Source organism: Glycine soja, chromosome 2 (assembly GCF_004193775.1).
Source record: "Glycine soja cultivar W05 chromosome 2, ASM419377v2, whole genome shotgun sequence".
Taxonomy (NCBI): domain Eukaryota; kingdom Viridiplantae; phylum Streptophyta; class Magnoliopsida; order Fabales; family Fabaceae; genus Glycine; species Glycine soja.
This window is the reverse complement of record NC_041003.1, coordinates 340,256-366,841: the sequence shown is the minus strand read 5'-3', so window position 1 is coordinate 366,841 and position 26,586 is coordinate 340,256. Positions and strand designations below refer to the sequence as shown.

At 34.6% G+C, this 26,586-nt stretch overlaps 2 protein-coding genes across 4 annotated transcripts; one reads left to right on the top strand and one right to left on the bottom strand.

Annotated features, from left to right (window-relative positions):
- Positions 1-106: 106 nt before the first annotated feature.
- Positions 107-16,047, bottom strand: LOC114377546 (serine/threonine-protein kinase tricorner-like). Of its 3 annotated transcripts, XM_028336107.1 has the most exons (14): positions 15,848-16,045; positions 13,784-14,161; positions 13,297-13,471; positions 10,675-10,758; positions 10,363-10,604; positions 10,001-10,220; positions 8,344-8,423; positions 8,121-8,205; positions 7,086-7,217; positions 6,880-6,993; positions 6,734-6,781; positions 3,434-3,518; positions 2,737-2,793; positions 107-649 (listed from the first exon to the last, which is right to left on the bottom strand). In XM_028336107.1, exons 2-14 carry the CDS (start codon positions 14,002-14,004, stop codon positions 549-551), a joined length of 1,644 nt encoding a protein of 547 aa, XP_028191908.1. In that variant the 5' UTR covers positions 14,005-14,161; positions 15,848-16,045; the 3' UTR covers positions 107-548. The 3 variants fall into 3 exon arrangements, 2 of the variants coding, with proteins under 2 accessions (XP_028191908.1, XP_028191917.1); XR_003659105.1 differs by lacking the exons at positions 107-649; positions 2,737-2,793 and having other exon boundaries at positions 7,078-7,217; positions 15,848-16,047; XM_028336116.1 differs by lacking the exons at positions 107-649; positions 2,737-2,793; positions 3,434-3,518 and adding an exon at positions 4,890-5,462 and having other exon boundaries at positions 15,848-16,047.
- Positions 16,048-17,821: 1,774 nt separating this feature from the next.
- Positions 17,822-26,041, top strand: LOC114377539 (nucleolar protein 14-like). The gene is made up of 13 exons (XM_028336095.1): positions 17,822-18,297; positions 19,020-19,158; positions 19,431-19,501; positions 19,736-19,795; positions 19,882-20,094; positions 20,183-20,311; positions 20,674-21,360; positions 22,849-23,041; positions 23,154-23,347; positions 23,649-23,753; positions 24,455-24,594; positions 24,925-25,203; positions 25,313-26,041. Exons 1-13 carry the CDS (start codon positions 17,929-17,931, stop codon positions 25,575-25,577), a joined length of 2,844 nt encoding a protein of 947 aa, XP_028191896.1. The 5' UTR covers positions 17,822-17,928; the 3' UTR covers positions 25,578-26,041.
- Positions 26,042-26,586: the final 545 nt, after the last annotated feature.

Sequence of the window (26,586 nt, the reverse complement as noted above, 5' to 3'; positions counted from 1 at the left end):
AGAACAGGTAGAACTAAGCATAAAAATCTAGAGATTTTGTAAATAAATAAAAGGCACAAAAGCCTCTGGAACCGATTGCACAATTTTGTATGTCACTAAAGAAAGATAAAGAAAAAAAGACTGAAACTTAAAGGCAAGGATTTCAGTTGTAAAGTTTCGGCCCTAATGTCACAACAGAAAATGTAAACCTACAAACCAATCAATCTCTATATATTGTACAAAAATGTGAATTGCACATCCTTATCAGCATTTCAACTTCAACAGTAACTTAATTACAGGAGAGAGAGAAAACTATGATATTTAACACATTGCAGTTTGATAGAAGGTGGATTGAAGAATATACACCTTAATTGATTTTTCTACACGGAAAATATCCCAGTCAGCCAAAAAATTCAGCCATCCAAAACCAGAAATTTCAGGGACCTGGCTTCCAAATCCATCAACTCCCATCTAACAAAAGAATGTGAGAAAATGTATAACAATCAGTAGTCATCAACATTTGGTTGTGACCATGGCCATATAGAAATCCTGCAAAATATTGGTGTAAATCATTGTGATTCACTTTTTTCAGGAACTTCCATTTGAGGAGGTAAGAGGTTTAAGAAGCTCCCTCTGACAGGTTGATTGGCAGCCGTAGCTGATTCATCATCTGTGTCATACAATAAAATTAATTCATTAAAGACTGGAACAACCCAAACCAGAAGATATACCAACATATGCTTCAATGTTCAGTGCCAAAAAGTAAGGGCAACTACATATGAGGAAATTCTCATGAGTAATGAATTTCTGATGCCAATTTCATAATGATAGTGAGGGTATGGCAGTTCTAAAAAGCAGGATACTAGTGCAAGATTAGGCATTTGTTTTATAAACTCATTTTGAAGGGCTATTAGTGTTACTGTTCATATGCTACTCCATAAGACAGGCATAAAACCATGATGTTTAGATAACACCGAAGCCTATCTAAGTACAGGGCCATACACACTTGACAACCATTCTTTATAGCAGGCAAGGCATTGGACATGAGACCTTTAGTATCCAAAATGCTAATAAAGGAAAAGTCCAAAATACTAATCTCACTGAGGAAAAGTCCAAGCCATGACATGAAAGCACCATATGAATTAGGAGATAGTTTGATAGGGACTTGGGCATTAGGGAGTGTCTAAGTCCCATATCAACCAGTATGGGGTGCTCAGTGAAGTACTTAAGTGGGGAGTTCCTCAAGTGCTTAGGTGCTTACCAATTGCAATCAGAGCTAGCTGTTAAGAGTCTCAGAAAGGACTGCTTACAAAGGGGCTGACCAAACAGGTTGATTGAAGTGTCATATACAGTGTGGTCATCAGGCACTGACTCTTGTTAAAAGATATGATTAGATCTTTAAGTAAATATGGAAATAGGGAATAGCATAATCTTACCTTAATTACACTAGGGATCACTTACCTTAATTGTATCATTATTCTCATTATAAATAAAGGCGTATTGAGGTCATCCAAGACACACAATTCATGAAATTCTATATGGTATCAGAGCTGGTTATTCTTGGTTGAGGTATCAAAAAAATCGTGTCTCACCAGGGACCCACTATCCCCAGTGGGCCCTTCGCTCGTCATCTCTGTCCAGCAACTTGTTTAAGCTTTTTCAATGACCTTTCTGGCAAACAACCTGCGGATCTGAACCACCTTCTGCCGATCTACGTCGCACCATTGACCGTGTCTTGAAACAACCACCAATGTGATCTCACACGCGTCCTTTTGCTGTGCCAAACAGTTCCTGTTCCTGACACATATGGCCACCGATCCGACTATTGTTTGCAGAGCCAGGCTCGCCGGACAGAGGCGCACAAAGCCCAGTCCTTGCAGCCCCTCTTTACAGTGAAAAGTACCATGTCACTGCTCTGCCCTAGTTTGGCTGCCTTCTTGATGCCCTTTTGTCGGTTCCTACCACCATCACCTGTCTCTGGCAACCCTGATGCCGCAATTGCGTCTCCGTCTACTGCCACACACACTTGCATCTCACAATCTTAGTGTGTGCTCTTTTCACAGGTGAACAGTACCCATCGCAACTGCAGACCTCCTTTGGCTGTTGCCGAGCCATCATTTATCCGGCATGACCACACAACTAGAATTGCCTTTTGTTTCTATTGGGTTTACCATATTTCTAACAAGCTTGGTGCATATGACATATATGCTCCAGCTTGAGGGGGAGTGTTAAAAGATATGATTAGATCTTTAAGTAAATATGGAAATAGGGAATAGCATAATCTTACCTTAATTACACTAGGGGTTACTTACCTTAATTGTATCATTATTCTCATTATAAATAAAGGCTTAGTGTGGTCATCCAAGACACAATTCATGAAATTCTATAACTCTCAAGGATGGTGCTAATTGCTATGCTAGGAACATGGGTATTAACGGGGTGCCTAAGTCTTACTATGAGATGTTGAGTGGAGTACTAATGTGGCTTGGTTCCCCCCCTCTTTTTTCTTGTTTTTTTATCTATTTCATTTTAAGATGAATAAAATATAATCTTCTAATATGTCAAAAAGCTACCCTGAGACACAAGTAGAAGGAAGAAGTATGTGCAGTTCCAGAATGGAATCATTCAGTATCACTACGCACTACTCTTTAGTGAAGTGAACTATTGCATTTGCATCTAAAACATATCATCAATACTTTCACAGGATATATAGAAAGACAAATATCTCAGAATAGGAACACAATAAGATATTCTTACCAAATAGGGCCTTAATAGATGGTCTTTTAGGTTTTGTGTTCTTCTTCTTCAATTCAGCTGATAATGTACACAGAAATTACTCGTGAGAAGTGCAATGATGAATCAATGAGATGGTTAAAAAATGAAAAATAAAAAAGGAAATGCTCTCTTTCAGACTAGCCGGGTTCACCAGCATGATCTTTGGCAAAATTATGGTATATTGAAATTAAAATTACTCAATTCATCAGCACCCAAAATTAGTTATTAATATTTGTTTCTCATATAAGCAAAACTGCATATAACAACCTTTTGAAAGAAATATCCATCATTTTTCTCCAAGACATGTTAATTTAAAGGGCACAATAAAAATGGGCTCAAAGAAACTGGCATCTGTTTAAGGAAACTGTAAAATTAGAAGCAACTTGAAAGATTTTAATTGCATGGCAATAAACATCTCAACAAAGAGTTAATCCATTGACATGTTCCACCATGCAACACAAAATCTCAATTAAACAATTTTGGAATCAAATTAAATTGGCAAGAGAATAAAACATTGTGTTACATTCAATGATCAAAAGAATCTTTAAGTACACAATAAAAATATATGTTAAACAGGAATATTTTTGTTCTGGAAAGAAAATGATGAAAAAGAGATGAAAGCATTCTATATAACAATTATAATATATATAGATATATATACAGAGAGAGATGTAAGTACCAATTCCAGGTATTTCATGATCATTCACGATTTCAAAATTCTTGTATGTGTATCCGACGAAGTTAATATCTTTAGATGGCAGCATCTGCACCAAATGACACAACTAAGAAACCCAGACTTCAACAACGTTCCGTGTAAATGCAGATGATCCATGATTTTCAAATCAAGAGGCGATTGTACTCAGGGTTCCCATTAACACAATTTTTGTCAAATTCCAGAGTCATCCAAAGAAAATTTCATTTGCAAACCAAATAGTTTTATTACTGGAAATTACTCAAACCAATTCGAACTTCATAGCAGCCTATTTTCTCAATTAAATAACAAATGGCCAAGATTAGTGTTTCATCACAAGAGAAACCAATGGGAGATTAATGGTAGATAGATTACTGGATAGGTAGATATATAAAACACAAAAATATAGAGAGGAACTAATGAAAGCAGCTTTCCTATTGGGAAAAACCCAAGTCTCACATTGGCTAGAGATAGTGCCAAGATAGAGTATATAAGCGGAGGCAACCCTCATCCTATGAGCTAACTTTTGGAATTGAGTTAGGCCGAAACCCATTCTAAGATAGTATTAGAGCCTATCCTAGATCCATCAAAAGGGTTGTCCACCATGTTATCCATGCACCAAGCCCAAAAGTGTTGGGCGTGAGGGGGTGTATTGAGAAAAACCCAAGTCTCACATTGGCTAGAGATAATATCAAGATAGAGTATATAAGTGGAGGCAACCCTCACCCTATGAGCTAACTTTTGGAATTGGTTTAGGCCAAAACCACATTCTAAGATGGTATTAGAACTTATCCTAGATCCATTAAAAGGACCACCCACCATGTTATCCATGCACCAAGCCCAAAAGTGCGCGTGAGGGAGTGTATTGGAAAAAACCCAAGTCCAACATTGGCTAAGATAGTGCCAAGATAGAGTATATAAGTGGGGACAATCCTAACCCTATGAGCTAGCTTTTGGGGTTAAGTTTGAGGCTTAGGAGTGTTGTTAGGAGTAGGATTTTGGGCGAAAATGCTGTTGGAGTTGGAGCGGAAGCTGTCACTGCTGTCAACATAGGTGGCAGTGGGGGAGGAGCTGGGGAATAAATGTTGTCGGTTGCGGAAGCCATGAACAAAAGCTAAGGATTGAACCTTGCTCTGGATACCATAAATGAATCTTAGAGTAGAAGAGAGAGAGAGAGAGAGAGAATTGAGGTTGAGATAAAACTCTGTTAAGAGCTTCTGTTATTGAAAAGAAAAACCCAAATGATTCAATACAGGTTCAGGTATATATAGTTAGACTAACTGCCTAACTATCTTAACCAACAACAGCTATGACAGCTGTTGTGTAGTTAAGTAACAGACTAATAACTAACCTAAAAGGTTAGTTAACTAATGAAAGCAGAAAAGGAAAAAGTAAAAACAATACAATGGAGTTGAATACTCCTATATAATTTAAACTGAGTGTATAATACTTGTGATAAATAACCCAAAATAATCCAAGTGTATAATTTAAACTTCAAAGGAGGAGCTGAGGCCTATGATTGATGGACAACCAAAGAGTAGCCGTCTTGGCAGGGTACACTCCCAATAAACCTAGCCTCAAATATGTACACATTGAATGAAGGAAAATCCAAAATTCATTATCAAATATTAATCAAAAGCAGCCAAAATCAAATGTTTATCCCTATTAGAAAAAAGCCAAGTCTCACATCAGCTAGAGATAAGGCCAAGAAAGAGTATATAAGTGGGAGTAAACCTCACTTTATGAGCTAACTTTTGGGGCTGGGTTAGACTCAAACCCACATTCTAAAATGGTATCATAGCATGTTTCCTCTGGGAAATGGCAATGCTAGAGGCAGATTGAACCAACCTCAATGCCCAGAAAATATTTGAGTGGACCCATGTCTTTCATCTGAAAGTGACTCTGAAGGTGGGATTTGAGCCGACGTATACCAGCAAAGTCATTACCAGTGATGGCAAACAAGGTGAGAGCCACCAGAAGTAGTAAAACCAGGAGGCTGATCCATGTAAACCTCTTCCTGCAACTCACCATGCAAGAATGCATTTTAATATCCAGCTGATGAAGCGGCCAATGGCGGTGGCCAGAGGTTGGTAGATGGTCATATACCATGAATTGTAAACTTTTTGGGCTTGGCGTGTATAGATAATATGATGGGGTAACTCGTTTAATGGATCTAAGATAGACTCTGATACCATCTTAGAATGTAGGTTTTCTTTTGAAAGGGATTCTTTAATAAGGTGTGCCATAGAATAATTGCAATACATTAATCATTTGTAATTGTTGAAACCAACTAAAGTCCACAATCATTTTATATTATTTATTTAAGCTATCAGTAAATTATCGTGGACCTAAAATATTATCACAGAAAGTTTACAGGATTTGGACACGACCATGGACCTAAAACACAGTCGATGAAGTTATTAGGGATAGTTTTCCCAAGCATAGTCGCATTTCAATTAAATCATCAAATATACATACAAGATCCAATTACCCAGTGGCTGCTGAACTAGATCTTGCATGCATATTTGATGGTTTAGCCAAAATATGACCATGCTTGGACAAAACTATCCCCAATGATTACATCGACTGTGCTTCAGGTCCAAAATCATGTCCAAACCTTGTAAAGTTTCTTTGATAATATCTTAGGTCCATAGTACTTTACTGATAGTTTAAATAAATAATATAAAATGAATGTGGATTTTAGTTGGTTTCAACAATTACAACTGATTAATGTAGTGCAATTATTCTATGGCACAACCTATTAAACAATCCATTTCTCTAACAAAAGAAAACCTACATTCTAAGATGGTATCAAAGTCTATCCTAGATTTCCATTAAATAGGCTACCCACCATATCATTCACGCACAAAGCCCAAAAAGTGTTGGGCATGAGGGGGTGTATTGGGTGAAACCCAAGTCTCCCATGGGCTAGAAAAAAAGACCAAGATAGAGTTTATAAAGGGGGTAACACTCACCTTATGAGCTAACTTTTGGGATTGAGTTAGACCCAAACCTACATTCTAAGAATCCCAAAGATCTATTTATTGACCCAATATCCAAACACCCTAATAAGCTATTTCTATTCTAAGATGGAATAAGATAATCCAAACACCCTAATAAGATCCCTAAATAAAAACAACAATAAATAATCCCAGATGAAAGACACTAATTGTGAAATTAAGAACCTTAAACAACGGCCCAATCTACATATGTGATATTAACAAATGGTACAGTTACAGCAATTCTTGTAGACCAACTACATACAAAATTTAAATAACAAGAACAAACCTTTCTCCACGGCCCTGCCTTTGAGGAAGGTACAGTTTGCTTGTCCCCCTACACATCATTAGTAAAACAAAATATCATGACACTAGTTCACAATGAAAAAATGATTAGCTCTTCTATATCCATGAACATAAAGATATATAATATACCTCCTCAAACTTCTCAAAATTTTGAGTATCTAATTCATCATTGACCTCAGGTATGAAAGCAGCCTGCATTTGGTACAATTTGTCCCATTCAACACCTTTGAACCATGGGTGAGCCTGGACACAAAGATGACCAACCACTTATTGGTTACTATACTAGCGCATTCATGTATAAACTGTAGAACTTAGAAAAGAACACACCACAACACCTTTATTTCATCAGCTCCTTTGGTTCCAAGTCTCTGCTCCACATTACATAGGAGTCTACAAATGAGATCCTTTGCCTCTGCTGAAAGTTTAGCTTCTTCTGGAAATTTTAAAGTAGTTCTCCAAGTTACTATCTGCGTATTGAAGGTGAAGTAAAATAAGATCATAATTGATGAAGACAAAAATCCATACAATAAAAGGAATCCATTGAAGCAATCAACATGGACACATTATAAATATTGGATAACTATGAAATGTCATCTATTACTATTGCTATTACTATAAAATATAAAATCCTAAAACTGGCAACAGAAGCATGATACAGAATAATTTACATGCAACAAATAACTATAAGAAGGGGGAAAAAGTAAACAGCATCATAAGAAAAGAAAGAAAAAAATTTGTACATCAAGAAACCATCTCAGTTTTTCTTTCTGAAACTTGTTCCTCATAAATCAATACTCAACATTTCTAAGCCTTTCTGAACTTTATGCCATCTGTTAGATTATTTTTATCTAAAAAAGATGCAATCACAGTTTCCCATTTAACCCAGAGCAGCATTCTCAGTTATGGTCATGCTTTTCAAGCCTCTTGACATTTTCTGTAAGACATTAACCAGATAATGTTTTAAATGATAATTACATTATAAGGTTCAAACAATTATGGGCACTTATGAAGCACAGGTACACACTACACACCTCTGTTCTATTGACAAGTATAATATTTAAGTATTGCCATAATAAACAGTGAAACCTGCTTTCCTGGTTAGGCACATATCCATGAATCTCAATTAGAAACACTAAAGCTCAAAATATAGGACCCCCTCCAAACAAGGGTAAGGATTATATGGTCTAATAAATCCAGGAAAATATCAATAGCAAGGTGGTCAAGAAATACCAGTAATTTCTACCTAGCTATTTCTAAAGTCCAATATGACAAGAATTCAATGGACTCAAAGTCCCACACATTGTAGTTCAACTCATACAAATGCATGATGCATTGGAAAGGAATTCATTAACAGGGGGTCCATATGCTACCTTTCTACAAGTCAACATTGGTTCATCTGAATAAAAGGGTGGATACCCCACAAGCATTTCATACATTATAGCTCCAAGAGACCACCTGGAAGCATTGACACAACATTAGAATGCATTGACACAACATCAGAATGCATTGACACAATAAGTTTAAAAGGGGGAAGGGGGGTGGCCCTTAGGGAGACTTTTGAAACAGAAAAGTAGAAAACATATTCTATATTACCAATCACATTCCACGCCATATCCTTTCTTCAGAAGAACTTCTGGAGCAATATAATCAGGTGTTCCAACTGTAGAATAGGCCTGCATTATTGCAAAGAAAGAAAAGCTTAAAATGCCATCAATCTATATAGTTATCGTATGGCGAGAAGGGGAAAGAAAACTTGTCAAAACTGAGGCAAAAACTAGTGGTCACCAAATTTATATGTTACAATTATTATGTTTAAGGTAGGGAAGGAAGAAAAGAGAGAAAAGAGACTACAAATTACAAAAAAGCAGATTGATATATGCTGTGAATGATATTTTCTGAAGGAAAGGTCACTAAACCCTATTTATACTAGGACTTGGAGTGCTAGACTTCTAATCCTAATCAAATAAGGGTAAAAATGACTTAAAGGGTAAGATAAAATCTGTAAAAATAAGATAAGGTTGCTAAGAAAAGATCTATAAAAATAAGTAACACTATTATCCCTAAAATAACATAAATTATCCAAATCTAGCATGCATCATTCTCTCCCACTGACATATTTTATAAATATTCTGATAGCCCCATCAAGCCAAAGCTAACTAAGCTTTAAGCATATATCAATCCTATATATCCTAACTCTTTAAAACAGAACCTAACAAAAAATATAAATGGCCTCCATAAAACATATAGCTGGAAAACAACTCAAGGATGTAATGTTAGAGTGGTGAGTATTTCCAAAGAGATAACTTGAGATGATGGCTGGAATGACCATTAGCCTGTAAAAAATTTATTGGCAGGCAATCATGTATAGCAAGGTTAAACCAAACAGTTAGTCCTTGTAGTCTACTAGATTTGTATTTTGGTCCCTATAGTTTATTGGCTTTGTATGAGGGAGAGCCTTGGAACAATGGTAAAGTTACTGCTTTGTGGCCTAGAGGTCACAGGTTTAAATCCAGGAAACAGCCTCTCCAGTTTCCACTTGTGGGTGTAAAGCTGTGCACATCTACCTTCCCCAAACCTCACTTAGTGGGAGCCCCATGTACTTGGTCGCCCTTTATAGTTTGTTTTTGGATCTGTGCCTATATTTTAACCTTTTTGGAGTGTGGTCCCTATTTATACGATTGGATTTAGTCCCTATAAATTGATATCTAGTCATTAAGATATCAGTCCTTATTTTCTGTGAAAGATTGGCCTTATAGTTTCATATTATTAAGGTAATGGGAACAAATTCAAATGAGAGGATCTATCAATATCCCCCAAAAACTGCCTATAGAAATAAATATATCAACATCCCAAAAAAGAAAAGACAGGATATATATACATTTAGGTCCCTGAGATATTATGTGTTCTTTGATTCCCAAAAGTTTCTGTTTATAAATTGGTTTCCAAATAGATGAACTTGTTAGGAAGTTGACAATTTCGGTAGGGTGAACTTGTTATCAAGTTAAAAGTTCAAGGATCAATTTGCATATAGAGAAACTTACGGGACCATAGCAACAAAAGAAATATCTTTCAAGGTCTAAATGGTATATTTATTCCAAAAAATATAACATAAGGATAAAAAATCTAACTCAGATGAAACTATAAGTAATTAAGGACTAATTGTTTATTTTATCCTTAAAAATACAACCTGAAAATTAACAAGGAATAAATAAACATAAATGTTTATGGATACTAATATTGAAAGGCTTACAAGCATTCGTCGATTTTTCTGCCAATGCTGCAGTTGTTCCTGTTGGGTTCGATTAGGAGCTGCAGGACGTCCATCACTTTGGAGGGCTCCACTTCTGTTAATTCCAACAGAGAAGTCCTTTTCTTGAAGATTACTGCAGTCTAGCGGTTTACATAATCCAAAATCTGATAATTTCATGTGGCCATTTCTATCTAGCAGCAAGTTGTCAGGCTTGATATCTCTGGAATGCATTTAAAAATCAGATTATTAAAAATATTTATTGATCCAGACGAAGACCGCCATAAGTATCATTGATCCGTGTCATAAAAGCATACCAAAATTTACCATCATTTGACGTTATTTTTTTACAGCTTTGAGCTTACCTGTGGATATAATTATGTTTATGAATTGACTCTATGGCTAGGACAGTCTCCCCAACATAGAACCTGGCCTCATCTTCTGTTAGTATATCCTTCCGCATCAGCAATGTCATCATATCTCCACCAGGTAGATACTCCATTATGAGATATAAAAACTCCTCATCTTGAAAGGAACAATAAAGTTTTACAATGCAATTGCTGTCAACTTCAGCAAGTAGATTTCTCTCAGCTTTGACATGTTCAACCTGAAAGTGTATCCAATAAGTATAAGAAAACAATATATACACTAAGTCTCTAACAATGTGATAATTTCACCTGGCCTCTACGTAGCATCTCTGATTTCTTAAGCTTCTTCATAGCATATACATGACCAGTGGCCTTCTCCCGGCAGATTCTAACCTATGAAAAGAAAGAATTGCAAAATTGTAACAAATCATCTGATAAATATCTTTATGAGAAATCTGGTTATGCAGCAAGACATATATATATATTGGAAAAAGAAGAAGAAAAAAACTCATTACTAGCCAAAGAGGCTATGTAATAGAAACTTGAGAGAAGATATTTTGATAACAGAAAATGAAAGAGGAAGAAACTTTAGTTTCATTAACCCAACTAACTCAAGAGTACACATCTGTTTATATAGGGAAAACTGTTAGTTATGACAGCTGTCATTATCTGTCAATAACTAACTCAACTGTAACTAACTCACTAAGAGTTAACTAAGCTAAACTACCTGAGACTGCAGTTGAATAACTGCAGCTCTCTTACAATACTCCAACACTATGCAATATATACACTGTCTCCAAGCCAACTTCTTGATAAAACTCCACAGGCTACTGAATGGTGGAAACAGCTATATGCATAAGTACATGACACAAACTGGAGTTTTCTTTTCAACTAAAATAATTCACAAAATTCATTGTTGTAATAAACAATTTAAACTAGCAGAGGTCAAAGACTCAAAATACCGATGGTAAAACTCCATTACCACTACTAATTTTGAAATATAAAGATCCACTGCAAATCTGCATTCAACAATTTTAAAGGACTACTCCCTGGCATACCCTAAGTTATATCCTTAATCTACAGTTTTCTACCGTATGTATAGAAACCTGTAGAATACACACCACAGTTAAATAATTAATATGGGTGTCATTACTCAATAGGATTAGCAATTCCACCTCTAAATATCTGGAACAATGAAAAATAGAAAAGAACAAAAATTATATGAATGTCAGAGAAAGCTATGAAGCATTAGTGGCTTCAAATTTCAATCTATTGGTAAAAAAACAAGTCCTACATTGACTAGAAACAGTGCCTGAATAATGTATGTAAGTGGCAACTGATGAGCTAACTTTTAGGGTTGAATTAAAGGCCCAAACCCAAATTCTAAAATAGTATCAAAGCCAATCCTAGATTCGTTTTGGGGCCACATACCATATTATCCATGCACCAAGACCAATAGTATTGGGTATGAGGGAAGTATTGGGAAAAAACCAAGTCCCATATTAACTAGAGATAGTGCCTAAATAGTGAATAATGTATATAAGTGGTGGGCAACTGTCACACTATGAGTTAGCTTTTAGTGTTGAGTTGAACTTAAACCAAATTCTAAAGACAATCAACATCTCCAGTCTCCACACATACATATCAGTCAAGTCCTTTTAGTCACTGGAGGAAACAGTAACCAATGTTGCCAAACTCGATATTCTACCTAGGATCAGGAAGAAGGGTAAAAGATCATAACACGGATCGTAAGATCCTACCTAATATGCAAAATTATACTTATATACACATGTATATACATAAAAAATAATATAGATACAGAAAATAACCTCTAAATCACAACATTAAACTAACTAACTGAAATTGGAAAATCATAATCATAAATATTAATATGTAGTGGCTGATAAATGCGAAAAAAATCAACCATCTTTTCCTTTCAATTGATAAAAACAGCACATTTACATTTGCAAAGAAGAAAAGAAAAAGTAAGGAATGTAAATTATGAAACATAAATCAGAAAACAGCAATTCATTCACGAGGCACTACATTTGTTGTATGTACCCATTTCTGGTCAATTATTGCCATTTTCAGGTTTTTATTACATTTTTTACACTAAAGGAAACAGCCGTCAGCCATCATCTCTCCATCTCCCCAATTCTAATAAAACTATAAAGAGAGGAAAAAAAAGGAATAAAATTCTAAAATGAATTTATCCATATATCACTCCCACAACATTCAATCAATCAGCCTTTTGCATCTACTGAGTACAACAAAGCCAACAAACAGCCTGGCAGCCATGATGCCGAAAGCAATGGCAACAACAACCTTAACGGTGATGACCACAGCAGAGAATGAGCACAATCTTTGCCATGGCAGCTGCCAAAGCTGGGTTCCAACACCGACGCTTGAGGATAAAAGCTAGCAGCTCTCTCTAGCAAGCTGAGCAAGTCAAGTTACTCCACCTTGGAAAACAAAAGGTGAGAGACTAAAGAGGAGAGACATGGCTTTGTTGCACTTGCAGAATAGAAGGGTAGAGACAAAAGGTGAGAAACAAATGTTGTGTTTTTGTAACCCTAAAAGAAGGGCAGTTCGTGTTTTCAAAACTGGGTCAGTCCAAGCTGACCCAGAAACCCACCTCAGCCCAGAAAGGCTGCAATTCAACAACCAAGATTGTGATCCAGAAGCTATCTGACCAGGCTCCAATTCAGGCTGCGAGTTAGCTCGCTCCAGGGGCCAAAACTCGGAGGATCATACAAGTCAACAAGGTAACTCGCAATTTTAACAACAGACAGTAACATTATTGCGAAGATCTGTTAATATAAAACTCATTAAGGTCAAACATAAAGATGGTTTTACTTGGATGCATAAAGATGGTTTTACTTAGAAGCATAAAGACGGTTTAACTTAGATGCATACAAAAATAAAGTATACCTCTCCAAATGCACCCTTCCCAATCATAGTCAGGGGCTCAAAGTCATCAGCCCCCATCTTATGTCTCTGAAGGCGCATGATTTCCCTCTCCTTTTTCTCCAAATGCTGAAGCAAGTTGTGTTGCTCTTCCTCAGAGACTTCGGCATCAGCCAACTTCTTCTCTAGCATATTACGTCTGCCAAAAAGAAATGACTTTAGGTCTTATTAAAGACTTGAAGCAATTTCTGTTTCCATTAGGTATTTGCACATAATATATCACATCTGAGATAACAGAAAGACAATGTCATACAAAACTATATTCTAGTGTGGAAGAAAACTTGTTTGGCAACAAAAAAGCAAGGGTAATAAGGAAATCACTTATTTCAATCAGCTCAGAGATGACAATAAGCATGCTAAAACAAACTACTTTATATGGTACAAAAATCTTTAATAACATTATATTAGATTGTCATCAAGACCCAAAATACATAAATTGAAGTAAAGATACCTTTCCTTCCTCTCCTGCAGGCTTTGCATCTGCTTCTTATAATGATTTTCTATATACTGCTTTGCAGCTTCAACCCTCTGTTTGGTTACATTTGAAGGTGCTTCTTCACTTGTTGGGGGTTTTGACCCTTCTTTTGTCATGCCTGTAGTTTCTTTGTCCTTTGCAGAATTCATTTTATCATTTGACTTGAACTTACTAAACCACCGCCTTGTAGTTTCCATTTTATTTCTTCACCTCTTAAGCTGCCGTTTTTATATTTCTACTTCACCAAACACTAAAGACCAAAAGTTTTGCCAAACAAGGATCCCATTTTACCATTCATGAAAATCAAGGCACTTCTGTTCACCAGAAGAACCAAAGGCACAGTAACTGCTACTTCTGTTCAAACAGGAAAATAAACAACAAAAAATCAGCTAACTTTAGCATCCTCCATATATCAGAATTAAAAATACACACATTCAAGTATAGATGAAGCATTCTACAATCATTAAATAGGAACCACTACTAAAAGAAAACAAAACAAAATAATTCAAGGGCTCATTTGTTATGTGAATCAAGAACAAAACAAAAAAAAAAAGGTTGATCATAACTAATCCAACTTCAAGTAGAGGAACTATCAGAGCAACTGCAGTACTGAGAGTAAAAACTAAACCTAAAACCAAGGATGTCAAACTAATGAGTCTAAGTAAACATATGGAGCTTCCATAGAATTGACTCGTAATCTCAGAAAAGTCTACTTACCTAATATAAAAATTCAAATTAAAACCACCTATTAATGACATATATGTGTATCTTAATACTCTGAACACAACAATAATTAAACATTTCAATTTCATAATAAAGCAAAGTAGTAAACCACAATAATAAAGTAAGATAGCACATAAGTACTAAATAAGTTCAAACTACATAAATGACCAAATCACATATAAATTCACAAAAACATAAGTTCCTAAAGTGAAAACATTTCAAAAAAAGTTGCACTCTTCAAATCATTTGAGCCCTGGGAAAACACTGTCACTGTGGGGCAAAAGTTACATTTGATTTCAAGCTTGTTGACTTGCTTCTTGACTCAAGAGTTTGTGCAAATTTATACGAATTTACCAGGGTTTATCAAGAAAATAGTTTGATGGCGACTTAACTTGTTTTCTCTACCTAGAATCATAAACCTGTAAGAGTCTACGGATTAACTCAAGTATTTGACAACCATGCTTAAAACGTTTCAAAAGTGGAACCATCAGCCACCAATTTCAGAAAACAGGAAGCATTGCCAAAGATCCTCAATTTACAACAAACCTTAAAAACTTTTTGGTTTTCCACATTAACAACACTTTCAGAATTTCTAGGTTTCTTCAAAAGCGCGCACACACACAAATGTATACAAAAATAACAAAATCAAAAGCCAGAACACATATCCAGCGCATTGCAGTTCAACAATTCACAGTGCATATTAAAATAACTCTTCTGGGCAGCAAGGAAAATGGTCAAAATGCAATCTTTTTGGACAATCACCAAAAAAAAAAACGATTTTTTTTCCTTTCCCCACATTTTCTCACTGATCCAGTACCAAAATTAAGACCCCCTCCAAAAAAAAAGAAGGTAAATAAACAAATAAAAATTATGAATCAAAGTCAAGACTGGTCAAGCAACACTAGTACAAGTATTTTGATCTTAAAAACCTTTTGGTTTTCCACATTAACAACACTTTCAGAATTTCTAGGTTTCTTCAAAACCGCATACACAAATGTATACAAAAACAACGAAATCAAAAGCCAGAACACCAATCCAGCGCATTGCAATTCAACATCTGACAGTGCATATTAAATAACTCATCTGGGCAGCAAGGAAAATGGTCAAAATGAAATCTTTTTGGACAATCACAAAAAAAAAAAACGATTTTTTTCTCTTTCCCCACATGTTCTCACTGACCCAGTAAGAAAAATCAGACCCCCTCCAAAAAAAATAAGAAAAATAAATGAAAATTATGAATCAAAGTCAAAACTGATCAAGCAGCAACACTAGTAGTACAAGTAGAAATTCGGATTGAAAGAACAGGAAAAAGGGTACCTTGAATCTGGAAGTTGAGAGAGAGAAGGGAGAAGGAGCGTAGAGAAGCAGTTAGCGTTGTTGTTGGTGGAGGTGTTGTGGTTGATGATGGTGACAGTGATGTGAATGCGATGCAGCGATTCAATTTGCTGGTTTTAAGATTTTTGTTGTTTTGTTCTGTGACTTGAAAGTTCATAGTTGAAAGTTGTAAGGCACTGTTAAAATAATATTTATATCTATATATGTGGGATTATTAATGGATAGATATTGGACGCGGAGTTCTGTCTTTCTTTCTATTCCACCTTACCCAACTTGCGGGCAACACAAATACGTTTCTTTGGTTCTTGCTTGCTCCATCATTATTACCAGATATACACATGGATTAATTATTATTTATTTATGTCAATGTCAAAGAATCAAAAGATCCATGAACCAAGACTTTTTTTTTTATCCATCAAAATAAAAAATAATATTAATGATTTACTTATAATAACTCATCATATTGAATCAATTTAATTATACCTCCTTTGACCCAACAAGATTCAAATATATTTTTAATCTTATAATTATAATTTTATTCAGTTTGAGTCTCTAAAAAATTATTAATTCTAGTGTTTTTATATTTTAAAACTTTTTTGAATAGTTTTATCAGCATTTAAACATCAAAATAAAGAAAATGAGAGTTAAGAAATATGTTGGCAAGTGGACCTTAACTGCGAACACTATTTGTGAGTCTTAATCTGTAATGTATTTTCATTGGGATAGGTGAGAGGGGTGGGTATAGTGTCACTTCGATTGATATATGGCTTAAGTGATGTTTATAAATCTTAAACAATCCTTATTTTAATTTATAGGATTTAGTTAAATATTCAACCCAACTCATAATAAATGAATAATGGTAGTTAAGATTTTTTATTACAATCATGATTGAAAATGTCTATCTCGTGGGAAATAAGAATTGCAATTAATAAGTGTATTATTATCATTATGTTATATATTTAATTACTATTAAATATATATTTTTCAAAAAGAACTGTTCTAGTAATGCACAAGTAACTTGAATAATTTATCTAAAGGTTGAAATTAAAACTAAGTTCGTATTTAGAAGATAAAAACATTTTTTTTATCTATTATGTTATTTAATAAAAAATTAGAATGAGTATACTTTGGAAATCTTTTAAATTGTTACTGCATTGCTCGCAAATGGAATGGGCAATGATCTGTGTCAATTAAATTTAGACTCTATTTATCTTAAAGTTAAAAAATTATTTCTCGCAGTATAAAAGAAATATTTTAAAAATAATTAAACATAATTAAAATAATTAAAAAGTATTAAAGAATAATGACACAAACACAACACTGGTAATAACATGTCGATATATATAATACACATTTCTATCATTTTTATTTAGTTTTTATCAATCAAAAAATTACATTAGATACATCTTGTAACTGTTGATTAGATATCAAAAATTTATAATTTGACCGATATTTGTAATAGTTACTAATAGTAGCCTATGTAATTGCCTCATATTATTTTCATTTATTTTTCTACTTCAATATTTTCTTCCATATATTATATAAAAGATTATCTTACATTTCCATTTTAATAAAACTATAAAGAACACACCAACATGCAAATGATGTATATTATTGTCTTTTCAAAGCATATGACTTCATTAATTTTAGAATAGGAAAATATTCTAATTTAGTCACTTTTTCAATTCAAAATTTTCTAATTAAAAATACTATAAATAATAATTATAAGTATATACCAAAAATACTTATTTACTTTTTCTAGAGGTGCATTTCATAAATTATAAATTATTTGTGATTGAATTTCAAAGTTAGTTGTGTCTATAATTGTGTATAAAATTCTTTTGAGTAAATGATAAGTAGTCAATCAAGTATCACGAATCAGAATAATCTCTTATCAAATGGATCATTTTAAATATAAAAAAAACCTACACACTATTTTTTTTTTCTTGCAGTGCACAAACTAAAACAGTGTGTCACAGAAGAAGTTAGCGCGCTAACGACACAACAATCCTAACATAAACCCTAAACCCTCCACAAGGTGCTGCATTTCTCGGTGCAAAATCATGGCGAAATCATCAAAACGTAGCGTCGGAACCAGCACCACCGACAAGAAGAAGAAGAAGAGCAAGAAGTTCGGTCCAGAAGGCGTGGCCATGAAAGTGAAAGCCAACAACAACGCCACTGCCTCCAACCCCTTCGAGTCAATTTGGTCGCGGAGGAAATTCGAGGTGCTAGGGCAGAAGCGGAAGGGCGAGGCGCGGCGCATGGGGCTGGCGCGCTCCCTGGCGATCCAGAAGCGCAACAACACGCTCCTCAAGGAGTACCACCAGAGCGCCAAGTCCTCCCTCTTCGTCGACAAGCGAATCGGAGAGAAAGACGAGGCGCTCGACGAGTTCGGAAAAGCCATCTTGCGTTCCCAACGCGAACGCCAGGTCCATCATCATCATTATTATTGTTATTTTGTAAATTTATGATGTTTTGTTTTGGTTTTAGTTTAGTTTTTGCGCAGTATAAACTCTCAACCAATTAGTAATCACTGACTTTTAAATGGTAAAAGTTGATAAGTTTAGCAATGGAGGAATGCTAGCAACACACACGAGTGAGTTTCGTTAAATAAGAAGTGAGAGACTCACAAAAATTTGTGATTTTCAATGAATTTTCAACCAATAACAGAAAAATGTGTTTAAAAGAGTGCACTAGAGATTTTGTTGTTAACATTTGCCTTTAGCATACATATGACTGGATGACAGTGTAAACAAGTTTTGAGGAATGCTACTGCTAGCAAGTAGCAACACACTCTCTACTGTTAGTTAAAGTTTACTGGATATTACAAAATAATGTGTGGAGCTTATTGAATAAGTGAAACTCACTAAATTTTGTGATTTTCAATAAATCTCAGTCAATAAAGAATAAAGAAGAATGTGTTCAAAAGAATATGTTGGAGAGTGTGTGCTAGCATTTCTAAAAGGTTTTATAGTTTTCAGTATATTTAAATTATTTTTTTGTAAATTTATTTTAGAATAAATAATATATGCACTATGTAGTGATGATGTATTAGAATGCCATCCGAATATCTGATTACAAACTGCCATACGTTGTAAGTTTGCTGACTATGTAGTGATGATGTAAATTCTCTTTCTTTGGGTGTTTTTAGCTGAACATGAAGTTGAGCAAGAAAAGCAAGTATCATTTGTCTGATGGAGAGGAAAATGACTTTGAGGGAATTGATTCTCTTGGGAGAGATGATTTCGAGGATGAGATGCTTCCTGATGATATTGATGCTGAGACTGATGGTATGTCAATGTTGTGTGATACTTAGATGACTTTTTTGTATTGTACTTTGTTTTGTGACTGCTGAATTGACGGCTTATTTGTCAACATTCTGCTTCAATTGGGTCTGTGTATTCACAGGATCCACATGCATATTTTCTATCAATAGTTGTATCTCTAGTACCTCTGGTACTATTTCACAATAATATATATCTATTTTTGCTGAGCAAAAAAAAAAAGTATGCTGCTTGTTATTTTTGTATCTTGGGTTTATGTTTAGTGCTGGATTTTGCAGAGAAATTAGATTTGGTTCAACGGAGCATGCAGATTCCGGGGGAAACCAGTGCGGATGATGGGGAGGAAAATGTAAGGCCTGTTATGCTATACATGTTGGTACCGTTATTTTTGTTTCCTATTATAATCTTAATATGCGTACATGATGTTATGTATCATGTATGGGTTGTGTAATCTGCGAGTGATTCATGTGGTGATTATCTAAAATGTTAATATCCTATTTTTGATAAACTTTTACAATTGTTACTGGATTTTGAAATACTTTGAAGTTGGTTCTTAATTGTGAGTTTGTGACTTCTTCTGCAGAGACATAAAAGCAAGAAGGAAGTGATGGAGGAAATTATCTCAAAAAGCAAGTTTTACAAGGTGTGGGATATTTCTTTAATCAAGGCTATGGTAGTTATTTGTTCTCTATATTTGCTCACTTTTTTTTTCATTCCAATATTTTCCAGGCTCAAAAGGCAAAGGATAAAGAAGAAAATGAAAACTTGGTGGAAGAATTGGATAAGGATTTCACTTCCTTGATTCACTCTGAAGCCTTGTTATCTTTGACTGAACCCAACAAGATGAATGCTTTGAAGGCTCTGGTGAACAAAAGTATTTCAAATGATCAAAGTAATAAGGACCACATGTCTGCTACTCGGACAATGGATAATTCTGTGCAGGTACTATTTATCCATGGGGGTTCTTCTTGGCCTGATAACTTCATCTTATTATAAGAACATCCTATATCTAACTTTCGATTTTTGGCAGGAAAAACCTGATGATTATGACAAACTTGTCAAACAAATGGGGTTGGAAATGCGTGCTCGCCCTTCAGATAGGACAAAGACACCAGAGGAGATTGCTCAGGAGGAAAAAGAACGTTTAGAGCAATTGGAGGTATGGTTACGTGACTTTTAACCATAAGCTTGTTATTATACGATTAATAAATAAATTATTACCCTTACATATAAAGAAGCATTTTCCCGCAATTTTGAGCATTAGTTGTGCTATGTTCTTAGCTGTATAGCCGAGCTACATTTTAAGATGGTTTAGACTGTTATGGCTGAACTCGAGGGATGGGAATGAACTCAGGACTGGTAAACTAAATTCATGATTTATTTTTGTATTTTAGTAAGGTTGCTGCCTTGTAAGCCAGTGGTTGTGGGTTCTAATCATGGACTATCTGCATGAGGTAAAGTTGTATACATCTTTATTTTTAGAGAGTCAACTAATAAATCCTTTTATCCATAATAATTAAGGAAGAGCGGCAGAAGAGGATGGTTGCTGCTGAAGATTCAAGTGATGAAGACAATGAAGACTCAGAAAAGCCATCTGAACAGAAACCAAGATCTATATCTGGTGATGATCTTGGTGATTCCTTTTCTGTTAATGAACAAATTATGACCAAGAAGGGTTGGGTTGATGAGATTCTTGAAAGAAGAGATGAGGAAGATTCTTCTAGTGAAGATGATGATGGTGAAGATCCTGACAATTTGGGAAGCTCTGAAGATGCTGATGAAGGATCAAATGAAGATCTTGATGAACACAAGAAGGATCTTTCTTTAAAAGATTGGGAACAAAGTGATGATGATGATATTGGTGCAGATTTAGAAGATGAAGATGATAGTGATGAGAATATAGAAACAGCTGCAGAAGACCTTGATGAGGTAAAAGGATTGGATGCTGCAGTTCATATAAAAGCAAAAAGAAATGCTTCTGTTGAAAGTGTAAAAAAAGATAAGGATTCTTCAGATGCCAAGATAGATGTTGTAGGAAAACAGTCAAAAGAGTTGGACATTCCTTATATAATTCAAGCTCCGAAGACCTTTGAAGAATTATGTTCACTGGTGGATAAACATTCAAATGACAACGTTATTTTGATTATCAATCGGATTCGGAAAAGTAATCCAATCCCACTCGCAGCAGAAAATCGAAAGAAAATGCAAGTATGAAACCTGTTCCTTTCTATTTACTTTTTGCTAAGACTCGGATCTTCTCTTCATGCTTCTTGTATATATGTGTACTGAACCCATGATTGCTTTATTAGCAAAAGTGTTATCTCTTTGACATTTTCAACTTGAATATAGTGTTTTTGGCATTAACTTTGATGTTGTAATTGTATTGACAATTAATGAAAATCTAAATGAATATCAATTACTAAAATTACTTCCCTCAACTGGGTAAATATTGGTTCTTGCTGGTTTCATACTTCATTATTTGAATGAAACCTATGCTTATATGTATTTTAAAATATTATTTGACTCTCACCGGTGTTGTAGTTACTGCCTAGAAGGGACAGACTACTAGTTATTGAAATCATTTTCTGAACTGATTTGTTTCAGATGATGCCATGCTTTATTGAAGGAATCTTGTACCATCAGTTAGGTCAAACTAAAGGTTCAAAAATACAAGCCATATGATGGATTTTGATATGTATTTTGTCTGTATGCAAGTGCCTGTGTCTGTCTTCTGTTATAACTTTCAATTGTTCATTCATTTAAATTTAAATTTAAAGATTTTGCTCTTGAAAGCCATTCACAAAGATGTACACTCTGTTTTTATTCCCCTTGGTAACATCCCGTGATTGAATATTGAGTAGTTCAACATGAAGGTCCAGTTTTGAAATTCCATCCATGGGGATGAGATGGATAGGTGATATGCATAGCCAATTCTATTTTTGAAATTTGTTTATGGTAAGGAGCCTAGGATTAAATCTGTATCAATTAAGACTTAATAGAAGTTTAGAGAAGAATTGGCTTAGTGATATGGTACAAGCCAACAAAGGGTTAGTCTGCTGGTTAACAATCAGTAAAATTGAAGTGGCTGTAATGAAGAACCTGAGCAATTCCCTTTCTATAGGATTGAAACCTAATTTAAAACAAATCCTAACCTTTTGAATTGTTCTAATCCTAGTTTTCTTTATTAACTTGGATAAAAAGAAAGTGGAAGGTTGAAATAAAATATCAAATAAGAATGTTACAATAGAATGGATTGTAAGTACAAAAATTACACAATAAAGTACAATGGCATGAACACTGAACTGTAACTCAATCCTCTTCCCCCCCTCCTCTCTTTTTTCCATAAAGTGTTCCTGCACCAAAGATAGTTAATAAAGGTAATTTATGTTGGCATATATAGCATGGTTTAGTTTGTACATGTATGATGCATAAGAGAATATGTAAAGCATATGCCTGATGGTTCTTCACTTCTAGTTTGTACATGTATGATGCATAAGAGAATATGTAAAGCATATGCCTGATGGTTCTTCACTTCTAGTTCTTTTTTAGTCTAGTCCAGATCACACTAGCACTATTTTTGGATGTAACATTTGACACACTATTACATTGTATTCCTAAATAGTTTATCAGGATATTGTGGTTTGTGATTATTATATGGCTAACCATATGGGAGGCATTTATATCTTCTCTTTTCAGGTATTCTATGGAGTATTGTTGCAATATTTTGCTGTTTTGGCAAATAAGGAACCACTTAATGTTGAGTTACTCAATATGCTGGTGAAACCGTTGATAGAGATGAGTAAGGAAATCCCATACTTTGCTGCAATATGTGCTCGTCGCAGAATAGAAGCTACCAGAAAACAATTCATTGAGAGTATCAAACAATCAGGTTGAAAAGAAATGTTGTCTAATATCTGCATTCTCTATGTTAACTATTGTGGAGAACTATGAATTTTTAGATGTTTTGGTAACACCCTTCTGTAATCATTTTGTTGTCACAGAAAGTAGCAGTTGGCCTTCTTCAAAAACGTTGTGCCTCTTGCGTTTGTGGTCCATGATATTTCCATGCTCTGACTTTAGGCATCCAGTTATGACTCCTGTGATATTGTTGATGTGTGAATATCTGATGCGTTGCCCAATAGTATCTGGTCGTGATATTGCCATTGGCTCTTTCTTATGCTCTATGCTTCTCTCAGTAAGTATATCCTGAGTCTAGATTCTTTAATGAGTTTGTTCTGTCTAACTTGTACACTTTTCATATGGTATTGTCCATGATGAATTCTGAAGGAGACTATATTTGGATTTTATCATGGAATGGTGGCAACTTACCTAGTCTTTATGAAAAAACCCATTAGTGGTATCTGTTTCCAGAAATGAATTTTGCTTTTGGATTATTTACTTACTAAGATATTTACTGTATTACTGAACTTCAATTTTCCTTCTTTTTCACTTATTACATTTGCTGCTTGCTCATGTATCTAATATATAAAATACAGGTATTTAGACAGTCTCGAAAATTCTGTCCTGAAGCGATAATATTTCTTCGAACTTCGCTGTTGGCAGCTACTGAAAGTAAACATGTTTCAGATGAAGATTCCCAGGTATGACTACTTTCATTGGTCCTCTGTATTTTTAATCATATTATGTGGTGGGTGAATGTGTGCTTGTATGTCTTTATGTTTTTATTTATGTATGGGGGCTACTAACATCATCATATGTGTAATGTTATTAGCATCTTCCACTCTTCTTTGAATGAGAAAACAATTTTAGATATTTTAGTTCTTTGGTAGAAAACCACCGTCCTCAAAAGTATTGCTAATATTGTTGTCTACTCTTTCCATTTAGACTGTACCCTTTCCATTTAGACTGTACCCTCCTTTCCTTGTAAACAATTTCTTTGGTACTGCAAAATCCACATGAGAAAACAAGTGCATTCAAGCAGTTGCTGTACATTTTCTTGGACTTTTCTACTGATGCCCTATACCATAACATTTTATCTTTTTCCAGTCTACAATCCTAAGGCTAAATTATGTGACTGTATTACTCTTGACCATAAATAATAAATATGGAAAAGGGTCATTTTTCTTTTTCTTTTATTAGTTCAATACTATACTTTTAACATAAATAGATAGTTGAAGAACATTTAATGGAGGATTGTTATGATATGCTAGCACTTGAGTTAATCCATAACCTAGTTAGACCGTGCATTTGGGGTACAATATTGAGAATGTGGTGCTGTACTTCATGGTTGTATTACAGTTTCATGTTTGAACACTGAAATGGCTATATTGTTTTATGCCAGTTATATCATCTTATGGAACTGAAAGCTCTCAAACCTCTCCTATGCATTCACGAGACAGTGAATGAGATTAGTCCTCTGAATTTCTTCAAAATAATAGACATGCCAGAAGACTCTTCTTTCTTCACTTCTGTTAGTTTCAGGTAACCAATAATTTATTACAACCATATATCTAAAAAGAAAAAGGGCTACCTCCATGTGGTTCTTATGTTGACTCTCTTGGTTTTGAATGGGGTCTTTATGTTTTTTAAACAGAAAAAAATGTTAGGGAGGGGTGCAGGGATATGTGTACTTGAGTTGCAATATCATAACCTGGTCGTTTAGATTTTGTGTTATAGCTGTAGGCTTGTTAATTAATACTGATGCTCCTAATATTGAAGACTTCTATATATGTTCAGATCTTGATTGTTGTTTCCTTTTTGAAGGTTTATGGTTTTCATTTATCTTGGCTAATTATGATTCTTTGATCACAGGGCTAGTGTATTAGTTGCAGTTTTTGAAACTTTACAAGGATATATCAACGTCTATGAAGGTTTAAGTTCATTTCCTGAAATGTTCCTACCAATTTTTAAATTATTAAATGAGATAGCAGAACAAAAAAATATGCCAAATGCATTACGAGATAAAATTAAAGATGTGGCTGAGCTCATTAAGTTGAAAGTGGATGAGCATCACACTTTGAGGCGACCACTTCAAATGCGGAAACAAAAGCCTGTACCAATCAAATTACTGAATCCCAAGTTTGAGGAGAAGTAAGTCTCTCCGTTTCCCTTGCTTACATTTGATAATATGTTTCCTTAGACATGTGAATCCGAAAAAGAATTCAAATTAAGCACTTAATATGTTATATTTGTTCTGCAGCTATGTCAAGGGTAGAGACTATGATCCTGATCGTGAACAAGCTGAACTGAGAAAATTGAAGAAACAGTTGAAGCGTGAAGCTAAAGGGGCTGCACGAGAATTGCGTAAAGACAACTACTTCTTGCTGGAGGTGAAGGAAAAAGAGAGGTCTTTACAGGAAAAAGATAGAGCAGAGAAGTATGGAAGAGCTAAAGCTTTCCTTCAAGAGCAAGAACATGCCTTTAAATCAGGACAATTAGGAAAAGGGAGGAAAAGGAGGAGATAAAAACTTGTGTATTTTTACCCTTGCATTGTGATGAAACACATAGGGCTTTACCTTCATATTAATCAGCTCAAGGAGTCATTTTTGCGCAGCCTAGCCTAAAGAGTGGATAAATCAAGAACATGCTTGGAATATTTATGGTGGTTCACTATTAGCTAGGCCTTCCTTTCCCCACTCACTATTAAAAGTTGAAGCAAATGGTGGTGTGATATGTATAAAGATATCTATTTTGACAATGTCCTTGCCTTCCCAACTTAATCTTCTGGGAAGGAAAGGAATGCGTTGCTCTTGTATTCACGTATGAGGATTGGGAGAATTGTAAGGGTATGCAACTTCATCTAAGTTCTCTCTCTGTAAACATTCATAGCCACCTTGGTTGAACCAAGATAAAATTTTTGCAAATGAATTTTCAATCTAATTTGTACTCAATTCCCCTTCGACAATGATATGGATTCAAATTCCACCGATGATCTAAGGATTTTGTTAGTAAGCAATTTGTAATGACCTCTACAAGCACTGAGTTTTGAGGCATATATAACTCCAAACTTTTACTAACTTCATCATGCTAAATTCTTAGCATCTAACTAATCTAAACTCTAAACTTTTGAATATAAACAAATAATAAGAAAAAGACAACAACTTTTGTTGAAATTATTTTGATTTTATTTGAAGTTTTTATTAATTCTACCTAATAGACATGTATATGTTTATCCCATAGTTATAAAAATTGGACTAACATGATTAGTTGGATTGTGATTCGATATCTTGAATGGTTTGGTTAAGGTAAAGGATTAGAAATACATTCGATTCACTTTGGCCCAGATTAACTTGGTTAGACTTGGTCAAACCCGATGACCTAGACAGAGTTGGCCTTGGTTGAGTTTTTTTTTTTTTCCAATTTTTATACTATATTCAAGTGTTAATAATTAATTATTGAATGACATATATGTCTTGTATTTTTTATCTTAATAAAAATATATAATAATTAATTAACATCGTATTAATCATGTAT

Excerpts from the sequence above, each read along its gene's own strand:
- LOC114377546 (XM_028336107.1), bottom strand. The coding sequence starts at position 14,004 with ATGGAAACTACAAGGCGGTGGTTTAGTAAGTTCAAGTCAAATGATAAA. Across the intron at positions 10,759-13,296 it reads GGAAGGGTGCATTTGGAGAG|GTTAGAATCTGCCGGGAGAA; the intron begins GTATACTTTATT and ends TTCTTTTCATAG. Across the intron at positions 10,605-10,674 it reads AGATGCTACGTAGAGGCCAG|GTTGAACATGTCAAAGCTGA; the intron begins GTGAAATTATCA and ends ATACACTTTCAG.
- LOC114377539 (XM_028336095.1), top strand. The coding sequence starts at position 17,929 with ATGGCGAAATCATCAAAACGTAGCGTCGGAACCAGCACCACCGACAAG. Across the intron at positions 23,042-23,153 it reads TGAGAGTATCAAACAATCAG|AAAGTAGCAGTTGGCCTTCT; the intron begins GTTGAAAAGAAA and ends TTGTTGTCACAG. Across the intron at positions 25,204-25,312 it reads AATCCCAAGTTTGAGGAGAA|CTATGTCAAGGGTAGAGACT; the intron begins GTAAGTCTCTCC and ends TTTGTTCTGCAG.